The sequence below is a fragment of the Vipera berus genome (assembly GCF_964194415.1).
Source record: "Vipera berus genome assembly, chromosome: 1".
Lineage (NCBI taxonomy): Eukaryota > Metazoa > Chordata > Lepidosauria > Squamata > Viperidae > Vipera > Vipera berus.
This window is the reverse complement of record NC_138202.1, coordinates 115,266,844-115,286,782: the sequence shown is the minus strand read 5'-3', so window position 1 is coordinate 115,286,782 and position 19,939 is coordinate 115,266,844. Positions and strand designations below refer to the sequence as shown.

The 19,939-nt window shown below is 36.9% G+C and overlaps 1 protein-coding gene across 9 annotated transcripts in view; it reads left to right on the top strand.

The window, feature by feature from the left end:
• The window catches only part of DAGLA (diacylglycerol lipase alpha), a 131,809-nt gene that overhangs the window by 86,139 nt on the left and 25,731 nt on the right, over positions 1-19,939 (top strand). For 5 of the 9 annotated variants that reach the window (XM_081314571.1, XM_081314569.1, XM_081314573.1 and 2 more), the window contains exons 3-10: positions 2,018-2,123; positions 4,417-4,628; positions 6,295-6,396; positions 6,964-7,102; positions 8,616-8,703; positions 10,343-10,477; positions 11,839-11,916; positions 17,167-17,291. In XM_081314571.1, coding sequence (XP_081170697.1) covers positions 2,018-2,123; positions 4,417-4,628; positions 6,295-6,396; positions 6,964-7,102; positions 8,616-8,703; positions 10,343-10,477; positions 11,839-11,916; positions 17,167-17,291 — 985 coding nt within the window. Of the gene's footprint in view, positions 1-1,984; positions 2,124-4,416; positions 4,629-6,294; positions 6,397-6,963; positions 7,103-8,615; positions 8,704-10,342; positions 10,478-11,838; positions 11,917-17,166; positions 17,292-19,939 lie in introns of all 9 variants that reach the window. The other 4 variants (XM_081314574.1, XM_081314575.1, XM_081314577.1 and 1 more) reach the window with 1 other exon arrangement.

Sequence of the window (19,939 nt, the reverse complement as noted above, 5' to 3'; positions counted from 1 at the left end):
CAAATCTGGAAAATTGGTGGCTAGAGAATGTATCTTTTGGCTCACTCTGCATGTAGCATCTGATTCCCTAGGGGGGATCATGACCTTTCAGAGGAATAGTAACATGAGCAAACCTCAAAATAGCATTAGCTCTGAAAGACTTCTGCATGTAGATAATTGAATTAGCTCTTCCACATTTATTGACATTACAAGATACACAATTTGCCTCTGCAGATGTGGCCTTCGCTACACAATCCTGCAGAATGCTCTAGGCTGGAAGATGTTAAACCCAGCAGCTAATTTCTGTGGGCTCTATTTTTCTGTTGATCAAGTTGAAGTGAACCATGAAATATTCTTGTCTGGAGAGATAATTCAACAGTATCCAGTGAAGTAGCATATCTGTAATCCAGATTAAATCCTTTTCCTTTATGTCTCATTATATGGATTTATTTATTGGTTATAGGAAATACAATGTAGTCTATATAGCTGAAGTTAATTCGTATGACTAAAGGGAATTTTCTCTAGAATCAGGAATATAATTCTGTTTTGCCCTGCCTTCTTACCTGAACAGGAGCTAATTTTTTTAAAAAAAGTTTACCATCTAGTAATCAGAAAAAAATGCTTCATGGTAAGATCAGATGCAGATCCTTCAGAGTTTTATGGAATAATAGAAATGATATTTATTTATTTATTTTATTTTATTTTAATTCCATTTATATCCCGCCCTTCTCCAAAGACTCAGGGCGGCTTACAAGCTTAGCAGTAGCCTTCATTCTATGTATATGCCTGCTTATTAGGGCTTTCGCCCCCCCCCCAAGCGGCATTATTACAAAGTCAGCTTGATTGCCCCCAACAATCTGGGTCCTCATTTTACCTACCTCGGAAGGATGGAAGGCTGAGTCAACCTTGAGCCTGGTGGGATGCGAACCTGCACTAATTGCAGGCAGCTGGTGTTACTTAAGGAGGCATTAGCCCACTGCTCCACCATTATAATGCTGCAAACAATTTTTATGCAATTATACATTGTACAAAATAGAGGTTGTGGTATTTTTGTACATTTCCCTTTGTGGTGACAACTGCTTGTTTGTAGATTACTGTAGATATTAATTCATTTTGGTACATCCCTAGATCTAATGTAATTTTTATATTTTATTAAATCAAACCAATCAAATGACTGTGTGATTGTGTGTGTGCTTTTGTTTTTTCCTTATGCCCATAAATTGTGATAACAATGTGAGTTATTTTTTTAAAAAAGAAACCAAAACAAACTAAATTATTAATAGTCCTATTCCTTTCCTTTTTACAGAAACCAAAGCCCCAAAACAAAACCTAATTCAAACACTGAATTTCAAACTTTCAAAATAGGTGACTATAACCAACAAAAATAGATTCATTTTTACAAAAAAGAAATGTTAACATCCAATACTAAAGACAAGCCCAAATCACATCAGTTAGGCAATCTTCTGCTGATCTCCAAAAGCAAGGACACCAAGCCCAACATCTACTAAATGTCTCTGGGGGATCAGATATATTAAAAAGCCCATTTTCTGTCATGTTAGCATATTTTAAAATAAAAAGAAACCAGTTTTACACTTGTGGTGTAAAGTTCCATTTTTGTGACTAATTCACTGAATCTTATTATTCTAAAGAAGTAACCTAAACACTATTAATTCAATTTAAATATTCTAACGTCTCATAAAAATGTGTTATGAGTTTAAAGAGCTGCAATTGATTCTTTGAAGACTTTTAACAAACATAGAATTTTAGAAAGCAATGTGTCTAGACCAGGGGTAGGCAACCTTGGCTCTTTTATGACTCATGGACTTCAACTCCCAGAATTCCTGAGCCAGCTCTGCCTCAGAAAAACTCAGCTATGCTGGCTCAGGAATTCTGGGAGTTGAAGTCCATGAGTCATAAAAGAGCCAAGGTTGCCTACCCCTGGTCTAGACAATATCTTTTGTAGAACATTTGTAGTAATGATATTGATTTTGTCGTCAATTTACAGAAAGTTAATATTGCGCCCGGTGACCCTTTTCAGGCCCACTAGCCATGCCAGGCATTGTGGTGTTCCGTCGTCGCTGGTCTGTGGGAAGTGATGATCTTGTTTTGCCTGCCATTTTTCTCTTTCTTCTTCATACAACTTGGTAAGTGAAAATATGCTTAAGAGGAAGGCTTCTGTTGTTAGGTAATAAGTCATTGATATTTGTTTTGTAATTTTTATGTCCAGGTATTAATACTATGTTGCAATTTAAAATATTCTGCTAAAGTTTATATATACAAAGCAGTATGGAAGTGGATCTGTGCACGTAGAAGAGTTCAGGCTCAAATAATTCTTTTTTAATTTTTTGTTCCACTGCTATGGTTCTGTAAGGCCTTCAGGGAAGTTGTTGGAATATCCAGATTATTCTTAATTCAGCTAAAAAGAATTGAAAAACAACAGAATTATTAAAGAGAAAGGGAGCCACAGTAATGATACCCATCGTTGTAATAGATAATAACCGATATGATATAAATCCAATCCAATCATACTATCAGTGTCAAAAGAAAAGATAGAATTGGTTTGAGGGGTTTCTGTGTAGATACTACCAATGAGAAAGCTTAACCATTTTGGCATCCAGTAAGAAACTATTAAAGGCAGGGCTTCTTGGATCAAACTACATTTTGAAAGTTCAAAACCAGATTTGAGGCAAATGCAGTTCTTCCATATCAGCCCATTAATATTTTTGTAATTAAAGTGAGTCGTACTTAATTCCTAAGGGGAAAAAATCAATATCTACAGTGGTGTTATCTTTATTAGAAGTAAATATATACAAAAATATAAACACATTTTTGAGATCTCCAGATCTTTTTGTTATACAAAATGTTACAAGAAGTTGATGGAAGTGAGAAAGGAGATGAAGATACGCATTGGGTTGGTTGGATGGATGGACAGACAGACACTCCCAACCAGAGATTTAACAGACAGGAAGAAAGGGTTTTTTTATGTGAAAGGTTAATAACCTCTCCTCAGTTCTGATACCTAATATTAATATCTGACCTCAGAATTCTTTTGCTGTGAGATTGTGTTTCCTGTTGTGAGATTTCAAGATTCTAATATAAAACAAATTAGTACTTGCTAGCCTAATGTCGGTTATCCAAACTCTGCTGTTCATGGACAAAATGATAGTTACTGGTAATTGCATTTATGTTTTGTCTTCATCTGGTTCCTCATGAGCAAACAAATTTATGACATTTAGGAGCCTGTGATAGTTAATGTTGTGTACTGGGTTCTTTGCTTGAGTGAAGAGACGAGGCGAGTGAGTTCAGTCAGAAACATTCTTTATTTGCTTGTAGGACCTGAACTGGGGAACAGGGCTGTGAATGCAGCTATTTATACCCAGGCCTCTAGGTGACGGCCAATAGATTTAAAGCAACCTATTGCCGCCCTACAAGCAGCCAATGGCGGCACTGGAGACGGGTTGTCTGAGGAGCTGGGAGCCGTTAGCCAGCTTCCCTGCTTAAGCAACCTTCCAGCAATCAAACCCGTGTGATACACTTAGTAAAACAAAGCCCAATACATTACAGTTAAGATGCACTGTATGTCTGTGTGTGTGAAAGAGAGAGAGTGCATGTGTTGGCAAGCATGGTAAATACCATGCTGGGATAGAAACATTGTAATTTGCATGTGGGATTTAAAAAGGGTGTGCCTGATAACATTTTCTGCTGCCCTCTGCTGACAATTGAAACGTGCTGGTTTTTGCCCTTCCCATTTCCAGGCCTCTTTACATGATGGAGAGACAGATTAATCTCAAGGGGATTGATGCAGCCCTTTTTTCCCCTTTCTATTGCAGAGAAACACAAAGTGTGTTCTGGGACACTATCCAGAAATCAGTATGTGGGTGGGGAAAAAAACGTTTTTAGCTAACCACCAGCATTTTATAGCAGCACAAGAAATGCATAACCCAGATAAATGAGTGATATTAATAAAATATAGCTTTGCTATTGGCTGAAGTGATATATTCTATTAACCGAGAATCCCATAACCACCTGTACTTAAAATCAACTAAAATCAATTTGACAGTCCATTCAGGAACTGAAACTTTGATTTCATGAGTAATATCAAAATAATTTGTCTGTGAATAAAATATTACACGTGCTACAATATCTTAGTAAGTTTGTTATGGGATAAGCTTTTATTGGCAGCAGTTAATTTCATAAACTGCAAACAGTTTTGGTTATTTATATAGTACTAACTATTCCCAGGAATTAAAAAAGAGATATTTCCTTTCTCAGCTTATATAAAAACAAAACAAATGACAACAGGTTTTTTAAAACAAACAAACAAACAAAACACAACTAATAATCATTAGGCTTCTTGATCTTATATGGCTAAAAGTGTTTGGTCATGTATATATTGTCTCAAACTTTGTCTAGAGCATGTGGCTTGTTTTACGGCAGGTTCATCATCCTTTCTGTGGTGCTCTTTGGACTGGCGTACAATCCCAATGAGACCTGCTCTCTCAATCTGGTGGACCATGGCAGGGGTTATCTGGGCATCTTGCTCAGCTGCATGATCGCCGAAGTTGCAATCATCTGGCTCAGTATGCGTGGCAGCATCTTGTACACAGAACCCCGGGATTCCATGCAATATGTGCTATATGTCAGACTGGGTAAGAGACAGTGGCCAAGAGATTTTTATCAATGTTCGATCTTGATGCAGCTGGCTGTCATGCTCTCAAACGAGTCTCTGTTCATCATATTTACAAACACTTGAGTGATCCAAGGGCATTTTCAGTTGTGGCACCAAAAGAAGTCTGCATCTGGATATGCCTACTGTAGTTAAATAAGGGACGCGGTGGCTCAGTGGGTTAGGACGCTGAGCTTGTCGATCAGAAGGTCGTCAGTTTGGCAGGTCGAATCCCGAGTGCTGCGTAACAGAGTGAGCGCCTGTTACTCGTCCCAGCTTCTGCCAACCTAGCAGTTCGAAAGCACGTAAAAATGCAAGTAGAAAAATAGGGACCACTACGGTGGGAAGGTAACAGCGTTTCGTGCACCTTTGGCATCTAGTCATGCCGGCCACATGACCACGGAGATGTCCCTGGAGAAGCGCTGGCTCTTTGGCTTTGAAACGGAGATGAGCACCGGCCCCTAGAGTCGGAAACGACTAGCACACATTTGGGGTGGAACCTTTACTTTTACCTTACTGTAGTTAAATATTATTTTCAAGTTTTACTACTTTTGTAGATGTGGGAAAACATGCTCCTGTTTCTCCCCAAATTGGAAAATATGCCTATTTATGCCTCCATAAAATTTTGTATCAATTTTTCTTCGGTAAATGCCCATTTATGAATTTTTATTGTTAAAAAATTCACAGCCATTAATGATTTTATATATATATATATATATATATATATATATATATATATATATATATATATATATATATATATATATATATTGTCTGATGTCTTAACAGTGGTGCATGGGTTCTATTTCTTGTATTCAGAAAAGACAAATGTTAGTATGATACTTTTAATGATAAGTAAATATAGTTTACTATTCTGTGAAGATAAACATATACTATAATTATCTTTCTCAAACTCACCATTATTTCCACTGTTCACTTACCATGAGCTTTCATTTGTAAAAAAAAATCTGATGCTTATCTACCCTTCCCAAAAGTGTGTGTGTAATATATTATGTGATTCACTCCAAGCCTTAAAAAAATGGCTACATACAGATATATGTAGATATATATGTGCTATAGAGATATAGGAAATAAGACATTTTGGATGCTTTCCTTGTTCATTTTTATAGTTAAGGTTCCCCATTATCATTCTTCAATATTTTTCTCCTAGAGAACTACATTGCATGTGCATCTGGGTAAAACCAAAAAAGTTTTAGAATGACATTTATTTTTATTTAGTTATGGCATCGATGAAGGTCATGCAATCACTGATATATAAAAGTAATAAAACACATTATACATAGAAACACAAATACAAGTTTAACAATATAAGTTTAAATAAAACAGCAAATGTATATGTGGGCAATACAATATACCAGATGAAATATTAATTTAAGGTAAAACCATGAAAAAAATCACCAGGATATAGCACCATAGAATAGGATAGATGTTATAATTTAATATCTAAGCAAGCTAATCATTTAACTTCTTCTGGTGTGGCTGCAGTGAGTTCGTCGCATTTAGAATGACACATCAGAATCGATATTTTTCTCATTGCCTAAGAATTGCTGCTAAGACATATGGTGAAAACAGTTGTTGTTACTGTTGTTGTTGTTATACCGTTGTACACGCTGTTCTTATTGTTCCAGCAATCTTGGTGATTGAATTTGTCTACGCTATTGTGGGCATTGTTTGGTTAACCCAGTACTACAGTTCCTGCAATGATGTTACTGCCAAGAGTGTTACTTTGGGTATGTATTTAAAAGTATTTATAAGTATTTAAAATCACATATAGTGTATTGAGATTTAACCTGTTCATAGTCCTAAACAATAATTTTTGAAGTCTTTCGCTCTTGTAATTTAGTTTTTCTAAAAACATTCGTGTACATTTATTCATAGGCATAGCAATAGTATTACAACTAAAAGAATATAATTTTTGATGTCTAACTAGGCGGTGCCAAAAAAAGTACTATATACATCTGTATACATTTATGCCATGATCCTGTGATGGATTGAAGATGTAGACTGAACAAAGTGGTAATGCATATGTAATTATTTGGGGTCACTATTATTATCCACAGTATTTTTACTCATTGAGGCTTGCTTGATATCTCTCATTAAATATATTTTGTGATATATTTATGATGCTACAGAATCTTCAAGAATATCAGTAGTGTTATACAAGAATTATCTTTATCTTGTCAAACAAAATCAAACAGGGAGTATTACTCAGTAAAAAAGGAATACATAAACTTTAAGAAAAAAAGTACAAATGAGTGAAATCCGCCACTTACAACCTGTCTTCTCTATTTCACTAGGAATGGTTGTCTGCAACTGGGTGGTCATTTTGAGTGTCTGCATCACTGTCCTGTGCGTCTTTGATCCAACAGGACGGACTTTTGTTAAATTGCGAGCCACAAAGAGGAGACAGCGTAATCTAAGAACATATAACCTGAGGTAAGAAAATTGTAATTGTAGAAGTTGATTCAGGGTTTTTATAAAATAGATTTCCAATTTAGATAACTGCAATCTATTGTTTTTAATGTAGATGAGCACAATTGAGTGTATTCAATATGGCAGCAAATAGTGCAGTTTATATGTTGGGGATACTTTTTTTGAATTGTAAATAATAAAGGCCTTCTAAGCACAATTTTGGTTTCTAGGTATACTTTAAAAATATATTTTACAACATTTATATTTCTTTTTACTAAAGGTCAATTGTTTGCTCACAATTATACTATCATGTACATTATACTATCATGTACATTAGACTAAAAGGTAGTGGTTTAGCCAAGATCATCTAAGTATAAATGGAATACATTATATGTCATTCACTCCAACCACAAAAAATGTGTTCTTGGTTTGTCATAACTGAATAAGCCAGGAGTATTTGACAACAAAACGGTATTTTCAGCTATGCAATTTTCTATTTTTTAAAATAAAAAAGTTAAAATAGATATGCAAACTTTTATAATTAATTCAGTCTAGACAGTGTGATTTCCCCCCCACAAAAATATAGAGTTTGTGACCAAACGTACAATATAACATTTTCCATCATTTTGTTTTCTTTCACAATCCATAGAGGATCATACTTCTGTAATATTGCCTAGGTTATATTGGAGATTTGAACTGAGCAGAAGTCCTTATTGGAAAATATGGTTCAGAACCTAAACAGAGTGCTGAAAAATACTGAGTAATTAAGTAGCAGAACCTCCCATTTTAAAAATGCTCATAATGTATTAACTGAGAAGTAGAGTAAGAGGTCAGTCCATCTGTTATTAAATGCTAACTGACACTGATCATATTTGAAGTAAGAGCTACATATTTTGAGAAATCCACAAAGACAAAAAAGCTTGAAGAATTTGAAGAGAGCATACAAATGGAAAATGTTTCCTTTATCTCTTAAACATAAAGACTCATTTAATCAACAATGAGTCAAATAAGAAACAGACATGAGGATGCTATGTGACCACCTTCCTCTGACATTTTTTTTCTAGGGTGACTTATGTATCTGTAATGTAACTGTATTCCAGCAGGTGGCAGAACTTAGTCTACTTTGGCTGAACCTGAACAAGTTATGCAAAGTTGGCTCAGCTGCTATTTGAATGGGAGACCACTGGGAAATCCCACAGTTGTAAACTGGACTAGGAAGTAAAAACAAACAACAAAAAAAGCTTTGGAAGAAGACAGTGGGAAACCATTTCTCTTCTGTTGCAAAAGAACATAATTACTAGGACCTGAGCTGTATTTGAGGGAGACTTTACTTTTACCTTAGAAAGTAACTATAGATTGTAAAGAGTTCTAAATCTGTCACTATTCAAAAAATTGTGTGAAAACTTTAAGACAGATGACATTCAGAACTGTTCACAATTTCATTCCATATTATTCCAGTGTTTAAATATTCTTGATGTTAGGCTCTTGATGTCATTTTGATCTGATGGTTTCATTTGACTGTGATTTTTTTTTTAAGGCATCGCTTGGAAGAAGGCCAGGCTAGCAGCTGGACCCGCCGGCTCAAAGTTTTCCTCTGCTGCACACGAACAAAAGATTCACAATCAGTAAGCAGCTACTGTCTTTTCATTAAAAAACAAATATAAGTCAGGATTTTATAGTATTATAGTATGAGAACTATGGGTGATGATGAGAGGAAATATGGTACAAGTATCCTATCAGTATATTCTACAGATGCATGTTGACCCAGTGGTGCTCTTGTAAGAATAGAAAAGCTTTTCATAATTGGTGCAAATAAACCTTTATTTACAGATAAGCTGTTCATGCTTGCTTAGTTGCAAAAAAAGAAGTCATTTGTAATGTAAGAAAATTACTAAGCTTTAAAAAAAGGCCTAAAACTATTGAGCTGCCTAATTTTAAAATATATAGTAATCTTTTATTATCAAAAATATGATTAAAATGGAGTAATCAATTATTTAGATTATTTTCAGTCATGAAACCTTTGAAACAAATTCCATATTTGACTTTAGGCAAAAGTAAAAGTATTAATAATGTTCCTCAGAACCATCTAATCTTGGCCTGCTTGTAGCTGTTAGACATTCTATTTAATATGTGGTATCTGATACATGATATTGAATTGTGCAGGTTTGTTCACCCACAGTGTATTTGCTAAAGAAGAAATAGGCCAAGGGTGTCCAACTGCCGGCCCGTGGGCTGGATGCATCATAGCAAAACCGCACCCACCCCATTGCCAGCAATGGCAAAAAAGTTGCGATGCGTTGCAACACGTCATGTGATGTCGCAAGTTTGACACCCCTGAAAGAGGTGCACTAATATCAAATACTGCTGTATAAAATGAAGCTACCTGATCTACCCCTCCCCCCCAAAATTATCTCTGAATTCCAGAGGCTAGAGATGAGAAATGTTGGTCTCTAAATTGGTCTCTAATATCACCTTGCCTGTGAGTTTTCAAAGTTTAGGGTTAGAGGCCTTAAGTTGGTTGCCTTAAGGATTGGAGGGAGAATCCTAGCCTGGATCAGTTATTGTTATTTTGACAGATATGATACAGTAGATAATGTATTGGATAGAAAGTGAGAGGCCTAATTCAAATACCTGCTCTGCTATTTTGCTTAATGCCTGCCCTTCAACAAGTTGTGTCACAGACCTGATTTGCATAATAACTTTAGTATATAACATGGTTTGTTGAACAAGCCACATTGGCATGATTCACATAATGCTTTCATGGTGAGAGGATGGTAATATCATGCTAAGCCAAAACCAAGCAAACCACATTATATGTTTATCTATCTGGCCATAGTATTTCATATTAGTTCATCTTATTGACTTGCTTTTGTCACATTATATATGGATTCAAGCATTGTTTCTTGACTACATCATGAGGAAAAATTGAAGTAATGTTATGTATGTTATTTTAAACTTCTTAGAAGTAAAGTTTAATGCAATGCATTCAGCAAAGTGTAGAAACTGATAATCCAGAAACAGTGCATTTATACATTATACCAAGGCAGGATTATTGTTTATTCAATAATGGTTGCCTAATTCACACATAAAATAAGTTATAAAGGATTTACTTACATACCATGCTTTTTTTTAAAAAAAAAGCTAACTACATTGTGGTTTTATATGATGTCTTTAGCAATCCAACAGACTAACAACTATTTCAAGCTCTTATCTCTTGCTTGTTGCAGATTAGTTTTTCACCTTTTCCTCTTTGGATTTTTTCAGGATGCTTACTCTGAAATTGCATATCTCTTTGCTGAATTTTTCCGAGACCTTGACATAGTCCCATCTGATATTATAGCAGGTCTCGTTCTACTACGTCAACGACAAAGGGCAAAACGCAGTGCGGTGTTGGATGAAGTGAGTGTGAGGAATTCTCATTTCAACCGTGAAAAGTGGACAAAGTAGACTAACATTAGTTAAAATCACATACTGTGATACATTTCATTTTTGAAAGCTACCTATCCCTTCTGAGCTACTTATAGTTTCACTCTTTTTTATTGACAAGACTGAATTAATAAATATTTGGGTACTGAAATGGAGGAAATTATGTTTTAAATGTCTTTTAAATATGAGAGAAAATACACCATAAAGCACCAATTCTCTCTGATCTGATTTTTTTAATTAACCACTTGACAGTTTAATTTGATCTGAGTACTAATTGTAGGAATTCATTGAGCAAACATCTAAGACAACCTGAGCAGTGGCAAATACCATATTTTGGATAATGAACATATTGCTTATTATGAAATATGGTGGCAAATATGCTATTAAACCTTCTTTTCCTCTTTCTATGTTTAACCATCCAGAAGACGAAAAAATAGCTTAATAGTAGCCAAGCATCTCAACTCTGCAATATAGGTCACAACCAAAGCTGTGTAAAAATAGTGTGACCACAACTGAGCACAAAGTTTCTGTTGCTAAGTGAGACAGTTGTTAAGAGAATTTTGCCCCATTTTACAGCCTTTCTTGCCACAGTTGTTAATTGAATCATTGCTGTTGTTAAGTTAGTAAAACAGTTGCTAAGTGAATCTGGCTTCCTCATTGACTTTGGCTGTCAGAAGGTCACAAAAGGTAAATCCCGTGACACCAGGATAGGGCAACCATCATAAATATGAGTCAACTGCCAAGCATCTGAATTTTGATCACATGACTGTGGGGAAGCTGCAGCAGTCATAAATGTGAAAAACGGTCATAAATCATTTTTTTCAATGGTGTTGTAACTTCTAACAAGCACTAATTGAACTGTTATAAGTTGAGGACTACCTGTAGCTGTTGCCATAGGAAAGTCCAATAACAATTAGAGTTATTTTAATTTTAATTAGTTTCAGCCAAACAAAAAAAATTCTGAACAATTTCAAGGCTGATAATTATTTTAATTAAGCCTAAACTTTTGTGGATTTGAGTCCACCTTATCAGATGAACTTACATGTGTTCTAGTCTACAAAAATCAAGCCATAAATGTATTGTTCTCTTTGAGGGAGATGGGTTGTTCAGAAATGTGAAAAATGAATAAAATTGTCTGTGAGAAGTTATAAAACTGACAGTTGGTTTCACACATTTCAAGGCTTCAGGTTTAGTTTTAAAAAAAAGTACTAAGCACATACTGAAAATAGTGTAGTTTCCAACTGTATTAGTTCAAACGAAGTGTTTACTTTCCTTAAGTACAAGTTGAATGTTTTAGTTATATATATATATTTTCTAATCTGTATTATTTACAGGCAAACAATGATATCCTAGCTTTCTTGTCGGGAATGCCAGTTACCAGGAACACAAAATATTTGGACCTAAAAAACTCAGTAAGTTTTCAGATCATTTATTGCAGAAAATATGCAAACTCAGTGGATCAAAAGAATTAGTTGTTCTGTCTTTCCCTACATAAACTCTTGTTCTGATCTAAGATCTATTACAGCATAATAACACCGTATCTTGCCAAAGCAGACAGCAGATGCTATTTGACAACTAAATACTGTCAAAGTGAAGCTATATCAAATTAATAAATAAATAAAAATAAAATAAATAAAAATAAAAATAAAATCACCAGAACCAAATGGATTACACTCCAAGGTTCTGAAGGAACTGGCAGATGTGATTTCAGAACCACTGAACTATATCTTTCAAAGATCCTAGAGGACTATATCTTTCAAAGACCTAGAGGAACTACTAGAGGACTGGAAAAAAGCTGATGTAGTTCCCATCTTCAAAAAAGGGAAAAAAATGGATCCAGGAAACTACAGACTTATCAGCCTGACCTCAATACCTGGGAAGATTCTGGAAAAGATAAGCAACGATTCAGTGAACATCTAGAGGCAAATAAAGTCATTACCAAAGGCCAACATGGGTTTGTCAAAAACAGATCATGCCAGATAAATCTTATTGCATTCTTTGACCAGGTGGCAAAATTAGTGGACCAGACGAATGCTGTGGATATAATATACTTGGACTTCAGTAAGGCATTTGATAAAGTAGACCACACTACTACTTGATAAGATAGAAAAATGTGGGCTAGACCAGAGTTCCCCAACCTTTTGGGCATCAGGGACTGGTTACGTGGAGAGAGATTTTTCCGTGGACCGGAGGGGGTGTGGTTTTGTGTGCTGCCTGCATCCTATGGATGGGGCTCTCCTTGTTTGTGAAGCTGGTTGCTGGCATGCCGCGGCCTGGTACTGGTCCACAGACTGGGGGTTGGGGACCCCTGGGTTAGAAAGCATCACCACCAGATGGATTCATAACTGGCTGACCGGCTGTACAAACAGCCTGTAGTCCTCAATAGAATTGCATCTACATTGAGGGGAAGTGTGTAGTGGGGTGCCCCAGGGCTCTGTACTGAGCCCAGTACTCTTCAACATCTTCATCAATGATTTGGGTGAGGGGATAGATGGGGAATTCATCAGTTTTGCAGACAACACTAAGCTGACAGAAATAGCCAACACTCCAGAAGATAGGCTTAAGATACAGGAGGATCTGGACAGACTTGAACACTGGGCGCTATCTAACAAAATGAAATTCAATGGTGAAAAAAGTAAGGTTCTACATTTAGGCAAGAAAAACCAAATGCACAGGTATAGTATAGGTGGTATCTTGCTCAATAGTAGTAACTGTGAGAGGGATCTCAGAGTCCTAGTGGACAAATCACTTAAATACGAGCCAGCAGTGTGTTGCAGTTGCCAAAAAAGCCAACACAGTGCTAGGCTGCATTAACAGAGGGATAGAATCAAGATCACGTGAAGTATTAATACCACTTTACAATGCCTTGGTAAGGCCACACTTGGAATACTGCATCCAGTTTTGGTCACCACGATGTAAAAAAGATGTTGAGACTTTAGAAAGAGTACAGAGAAGAGCAACAAAGATGATTAGGGGACTGGAGGCTAAAACATAAGGAATGGTTGCTGGAATTGGGTATGTCTAGTTTAATGAAGAGAAGGAGGAGGAGTGACATGATAGCAGTGTTCCAATATCTCAGGGGCTGCCACATAGAAGAGGGAGTCAAGCTCTTCTCCAAAGCACCTGAAGGCAGGACAAGAAGCAACAGATGGATATTAACCAAAGACAGAAGCAACCTAGAACTAAAGAGAAATTTCCTGACAGTTAGAACAATTAATCAGTGGAACAACCTGCTTCCAGAAGCTGTGAATGCTCCAACACTGGAAGTTTTTAAGAAGAGACTGGACAGCCATTGGTCTGAAATGGTATAGGGTTTTCTGCTTGAGCAGAAGGTTGGATTAGATGATCTCCAAGGTCCCTTCCAACATCATCATCATCATTAAAACAACAACAAAACACTCAAAAGGACAGACCATTGAGTATATTTTCCTAACAGTTTTCTATGATTCTGTGTTTCTAAATTCCTTTTACATATCAGCGAGTTATGGCTGTACCCTAATTGTGTCTTGAAAATTCCTTGTAATGTTGCCCAGTTCTTTAAAACAGAGGTCCCCAACTTTTTGGACACCAGGTGCTGGTTCCGTGGAGAGAGGTTTTTCTGTGGACCGGAGGGGGCATTGTTTCGCGTGCTGCCTTCATCCCATGGATGGGGCTTTGCTTGTTTGTGTGGCCCGGTTGCTGGCATGCCATGGCCCAGTACCGGTCCAAGGACCGGGGGTTGGGGACCCCTGCTTTAAAAGACAAGCAGGCAGCATAAATTGCCCATTATTTAAATTTTCATTACAGTAATATGACTTAAGAACTGTGTAACTCTTGAAATCTTTTAACCTGGAATAAATACTCCATACAAAACTCCTACATAAAATACAAAGCTCCTCGAGCACCAAGGAACTACCAGAGTATCACAAAAGAGCTGATATGGTTCCAATATTCAAAAAGGGGGAAAATGTATCCAGGAAATTAAGACCAGTTAGCCTGATATCACTACCTGGAAAAATCCTGAAAAAGTTAATCAAGCAGCAGAATTGCAAGCATCAAGAAACGAGCAAGCCAGCACATGTTTGTTAAAAACAGAATATGCTACACAAACCTTATTGCCTTTTTTGACAAAGTGACTAAATTAGTGGTTTGGGGACATTCAGGACATAGTTTATTTAGACTTCAGAAAGGGATATTTGACTATATCACAGCCTACCTCTTGATAATATAGAAAAATGTGGATTAGACAGCATCACTGCTAGATGGATCGATTTGCAGCTGACTGCTCAACCACATTCAATGTGTAGTCCTCAATGAAATATGGAGGAAAGCATGCAGTGATGTAGCTCATGGCTCTCTCGTAGACACAGTATTCTTCAACATCTTCATAAATGATTTAAAGGAGGGGAGAGAAGGGGACCTCATTAGATTTGCAGATGACACCAAGCTGGTGGGGGGAGAGGGTGGAATTGTTAACACTTTAGAAGATGGGCTCAAGAGTCAGAAGGAACTTGACAGACTTGAGTATTGGGCTCTATCCAACAAGATGCAGTTCAATGGTGAGAAAAGTAAGGCCTTGCACCTAGGCAGGAAAAATAAAACGCACAGATACAGTACAGAATAGGTAGTATCTTTTGACAGTAGTAACTGTGAAAGAAATCCATGTGTCCTAGTGGATCACCACTTAAGTATGAGCCAGAAGTGTGCTGCAGCTTCCAAAAAAGATACTGCACTCCTAGGATGCATCAGCAGAGGGATAGCATCAAGATTATGAGAAGTGATAGTACTGCTGTATACTACACTAGTGAGGCCACACTTGGAATACTGCATCCAGTTATGGTCATCACGATACAAAAAAGATGCTGAGGCTTTAGAGTGTAAAGAAGAGCAAAAAAGGTGATAAAGGGTCTGTAGACCAATACCTGGCCACAGCATGCCAGCAACTGGTCTGCACAAACAAAGAAAGCCCCATCCACAGGATGCAGGCAGCACACAAAACCACGCTCCCTCCGGTCCACGGAAAAACCACTCTCCGTGGAACTGGTCCCTGGTGCCCAAAAGGTTGGGGACCTCTGGTCTGGAGGATAGAGAAGGACTAGGGGATGACATTATAGCTGCCTTCCAGTACTTAATAGGCTGTCACAGAGAAGAGGGGGTTGACTATTCTGCAAAGCACCTGAAGATACAGATTGGACAAGAAGTCAAAAGACCCCAAAGAGGTTTGCTCTACGTGGGTTGTTTTATTTAGATTTACTGTATTAGAATTTAAAACTGAGAAATTTTAAAGTATTTATTTGATTTTCAGACCCCCTAAAGGGTCTCAGGACCACTCAGTAGTCCCTGGGCCACGTTTTGAGAATAGCTGGCATAGGTAAACCATTTTTGAAAACAGTTATTTGTACAAATGAGTAACTAATCAACCACTAAAGTTTTTTCTCTTATAGCACTGTTTATACCTGGGTAATAAAACCATCTGAGATTTTCTGGGGCTTTCACAGTCTGGGGCAGTTGTGGGACTGTTAAATAAATAATACTTTCAAATTAAAGCTATAAATTTGTATGTGGACATTTTTATTGCTTTATTTATTTATTGCTTTAATAGACAGAAAAAAAGATACATAAATGAAGAAAAAAGACACAGAATACATATTTTAATCAGCTGTATTTAAATTTCACGAAGCTGTACCACTCAAAATAATAATGGTGTCTCTTTTCATTACATCAATACAGAACTAGTTTATGATCAATGAGCAAACACACATCACCAATCCAGGATTCTGTGTAAATCCTATGTAACACTGTATTTTGATCCTAGAAGAACATTATGTTCTGGTGCACTCTACACTTCATAAATCAGTAGCTCTTCATGTATTGATAAATCCAAAAAAAATTGTACATAATTTCAGCTCACTGTTGCATGTGTAAAATATACGGCACTCTTCTCAAAATCATATCAAGCAAACCCAAATTGGACAAATGTGGCACGAATACATATCATCTGCATAAGTGTCTATTCCTTATTTTACACTTAGAGCATAATGAAGTTGATAGCCAGCTCTTTTTAAAATATTATTTTAGCAGTAAGCGAAAAATCTTTGTCCAATCTAGTAAGATGCACTGCATCTTACTACTGTTACTATTTAGATTTTGATTCCACTTTTAACCAATCAGAGGGCTTCATTTTATCAAAATGCATGAACTTTGTTTAGTTGTTCAAACAAGCCAGAATCAAGTTTAGGATTAGGATCTTGGTTTGTTAGTAGACCACAGGTTACAAATTGGTTTCCTTAGCTAAGGTATACACCAGGGGTGTCAAACTGCCGGCCTGTGGGCTGGACGCATCACACGCCCACCCCATTGCCGGCAATGGCAAAACAGTCCCAATACGTTGCGTGACGTCATGTGATGTCGCGAGTTTGACATGTCTGGTATACACTATACAGTAACAGCTGGTTTAAAAATGGAAGACAGAATTTCTCATCCACTCAGCAGCTATCCCAGACAAGGCTAATCTCAGGTTTCTTCCATCAAACAATGTCTGGAGGTGGCTGTTTGGAGCTTAATTGAAAGGTCAAACAGACTCTGAAAAGCTAATCAGAAATTATGATGTCTTGATAACTAAGTGAAAGGAAATTATTTCTAATTATGGCATCATGCCATAATATTTCTTTTATTCCCTTCAGCAAGAGATGGTGCGATATAAAGAAGTATGCTATTATATGCTCTTTGCTTTGGCTGCTTATGGCTGGCCCATGTATTTGATGAGGAAGCCTACCTGTGGACTCTGTCGCTTGGCCAGATCCTGCTCGTAAGTATTGATCCAGATTGTTTTAAATGTCTTTTGCTATATTATCTCATGTATTTTTTTCTTCCTCGTGTCTCATCATACATTCCTCCCTTATTGAGGTGTGTGTGTGTGTGTTTGTGTTTCTTGGATCTACCATTCATTCATTATATATATATATATATATATATATGTGTGTGTGTGTGTGTGTGTGTGTGTGTGTGTGTGTGTGTGTGTGTGCAGACTTGATTTATTTTTTTAGAACTGAAGAACAGAGTTCTGAATTGAGCCAGCATTTAGTTTTTCTCTGTGGCCACAAATATTCCTGATGAGCTCACAAACAGGGAGCATGAATATATCCTTCTCCCACCACTGATCTATTTGGCAGGATGTTGCTCCTACACTAACCCTAACATTAGGTTTTCAAGTCACATGCCCGTGATAGCTTGACCTGCATGAATATATCTGATAAAGTCATTCAAATTAATAACCATCATCACATGATTCAGTGTTCAATTATATATTAACTATTGGCAATTGTTTAGAAATTAATATAAACTGTATTTCATTTGTAACATTACTAATTTTACTTTGGATCTTAGGTATATATCTGAGAAGAAAGGAGGGCTATAAATTAAGTAAATATTCATATCATAATATAAAATCCCTACATAAAATCCCTAAAAGGCCATTGCAAACTATTAGCTTAAAGTTTTGTTTTCCTATGTGCAATAGAAATCATATATATATATATACATATACATATACATATACATATACATATACATACACACACACACACACACACATATATATATATATATATATATATATATATATATATATATATATATATATATATATATATATATATATATATATATATATACACATATACATACATACATACATACATACATATATACATACATACATATATACATATATAAGTAAATATTCATATCATAATATAAAATCCCTACATAAAATCCCTAAAAGGCCATTGCAAACTATTAGCTTAAAGTTTTGTTTTCCTATGTGCAATAGAAATCATATATATATATGATTTAATTTAATTAAAATTTAATCCCCACATCCTTCCAATTGAAATTCCACTCCAACTCTGCAGCCATCAAACGCATCCTGATAAGAACAGAACTGGCCCTAATCAGAAACGAACTCCACACAAAAAGATTCCTCCTGGACCGAATCAACAGAGACCTCCTCACACTTCACCTCAAACTCAGCAACAAGATCCACCCCACACTTTGGGACAAATTCAAACAAATCGCCATCTGGAGAGCTGAAACAGAGACTGCCTACAAAACAGACACACACACCAATAAACTCCGAAGACTAAAGGAACGCCAGAAACAAACCCCTCCTCTCCCACAGCAACACATGAAACAAACTGTGCACAACATCTCAGATAGGATTCTCACCAAAGCCGAAACCAACGTCCTGTCTAAAGGATTTAATTTTGCAGTCGCTCCCAAACACATTCCCACAGAAACCATTATATGCGGAGTCGAATCCAGCCTGACCAAAATTAACCCTGATGACGCCAACAAAATCAGACTCGAAGTTACCAACATCCTCTGCACCAGCAAACCACCCAAAAGCAACTTACCCAAAGAGGAACAGACAGCACTACTTAACCTAAAAAATGACACCAGCATAATCATTCTGCCAGCAGACAAAGGCAACGCCACGGTGTTAATGAACTCATCTGACTACCATACCAAATTATCCAACCTACTCCGAGACTCCACATACAAACTCCTCAAGACAGATCCCACCACCTACCTGGAAAAAACCACAAAATCAAAAATAAAAGCCACCCCCATCAGTGAAGAGATCCAGAAAACAATCATTCCCAGAGAAAAATCATCCAGATGTCCTAAGCTCTATGGTCTGCCCAAGATACACAAAGAAGGAACCCCACTCAGACCCATAGTCAGCTCCATAGGCTCACCTCTACAAAATCTAGCCAAATTTCTTGCCAAACAACTACAGCCTTATGCAAATTCCATCACCTCACACGTACAAAACTCATTCCAATTCATAGAGATCATAAGTAAACTAAACTTACAGCCCTGTGACCTACTTGTGAGCTTCGATGTTGTATCCCTCTTCACCCAAGTGCCAATCAAAGAAGCCTTGACAGCTATCCTAAATAAATACAACCCCCCAAAACACATCCTAGATCTGACCAACCACTGCCTATCTAACACATACTTCATCTACAATGGACAAAGATACAAACAAATGGAAGGAGCACCCATGGGATCACCCCTCTCACCTGTCATCGCAAACCTCTACATGGAACACTTTGAAACCCTCGCTCTAGAAAAATCCAACCACAAACCCAAACTCTGGCTCAGATACGTAGATGACACCTTCGTAATCTGGCCACACGGCAAAGAAAAACTGGATGACTTCCTCATACACCTCAATAGCCTACACCCCAAAATACAATTCACCATGGAAACAGAAGCTAACAATCAACTTCCCTTCCTTGATGTTTTAGTCTACAAGAAATCCAACGGCTCCCTAGGACACACTATCTACCATAAAAAAACACACACAAACCGCTATCTGAACGCACTCTCACACCACCACCCAGCACAGATCAACTCCGTAGCCAAGACACTCATCTCCAGAACAAAACA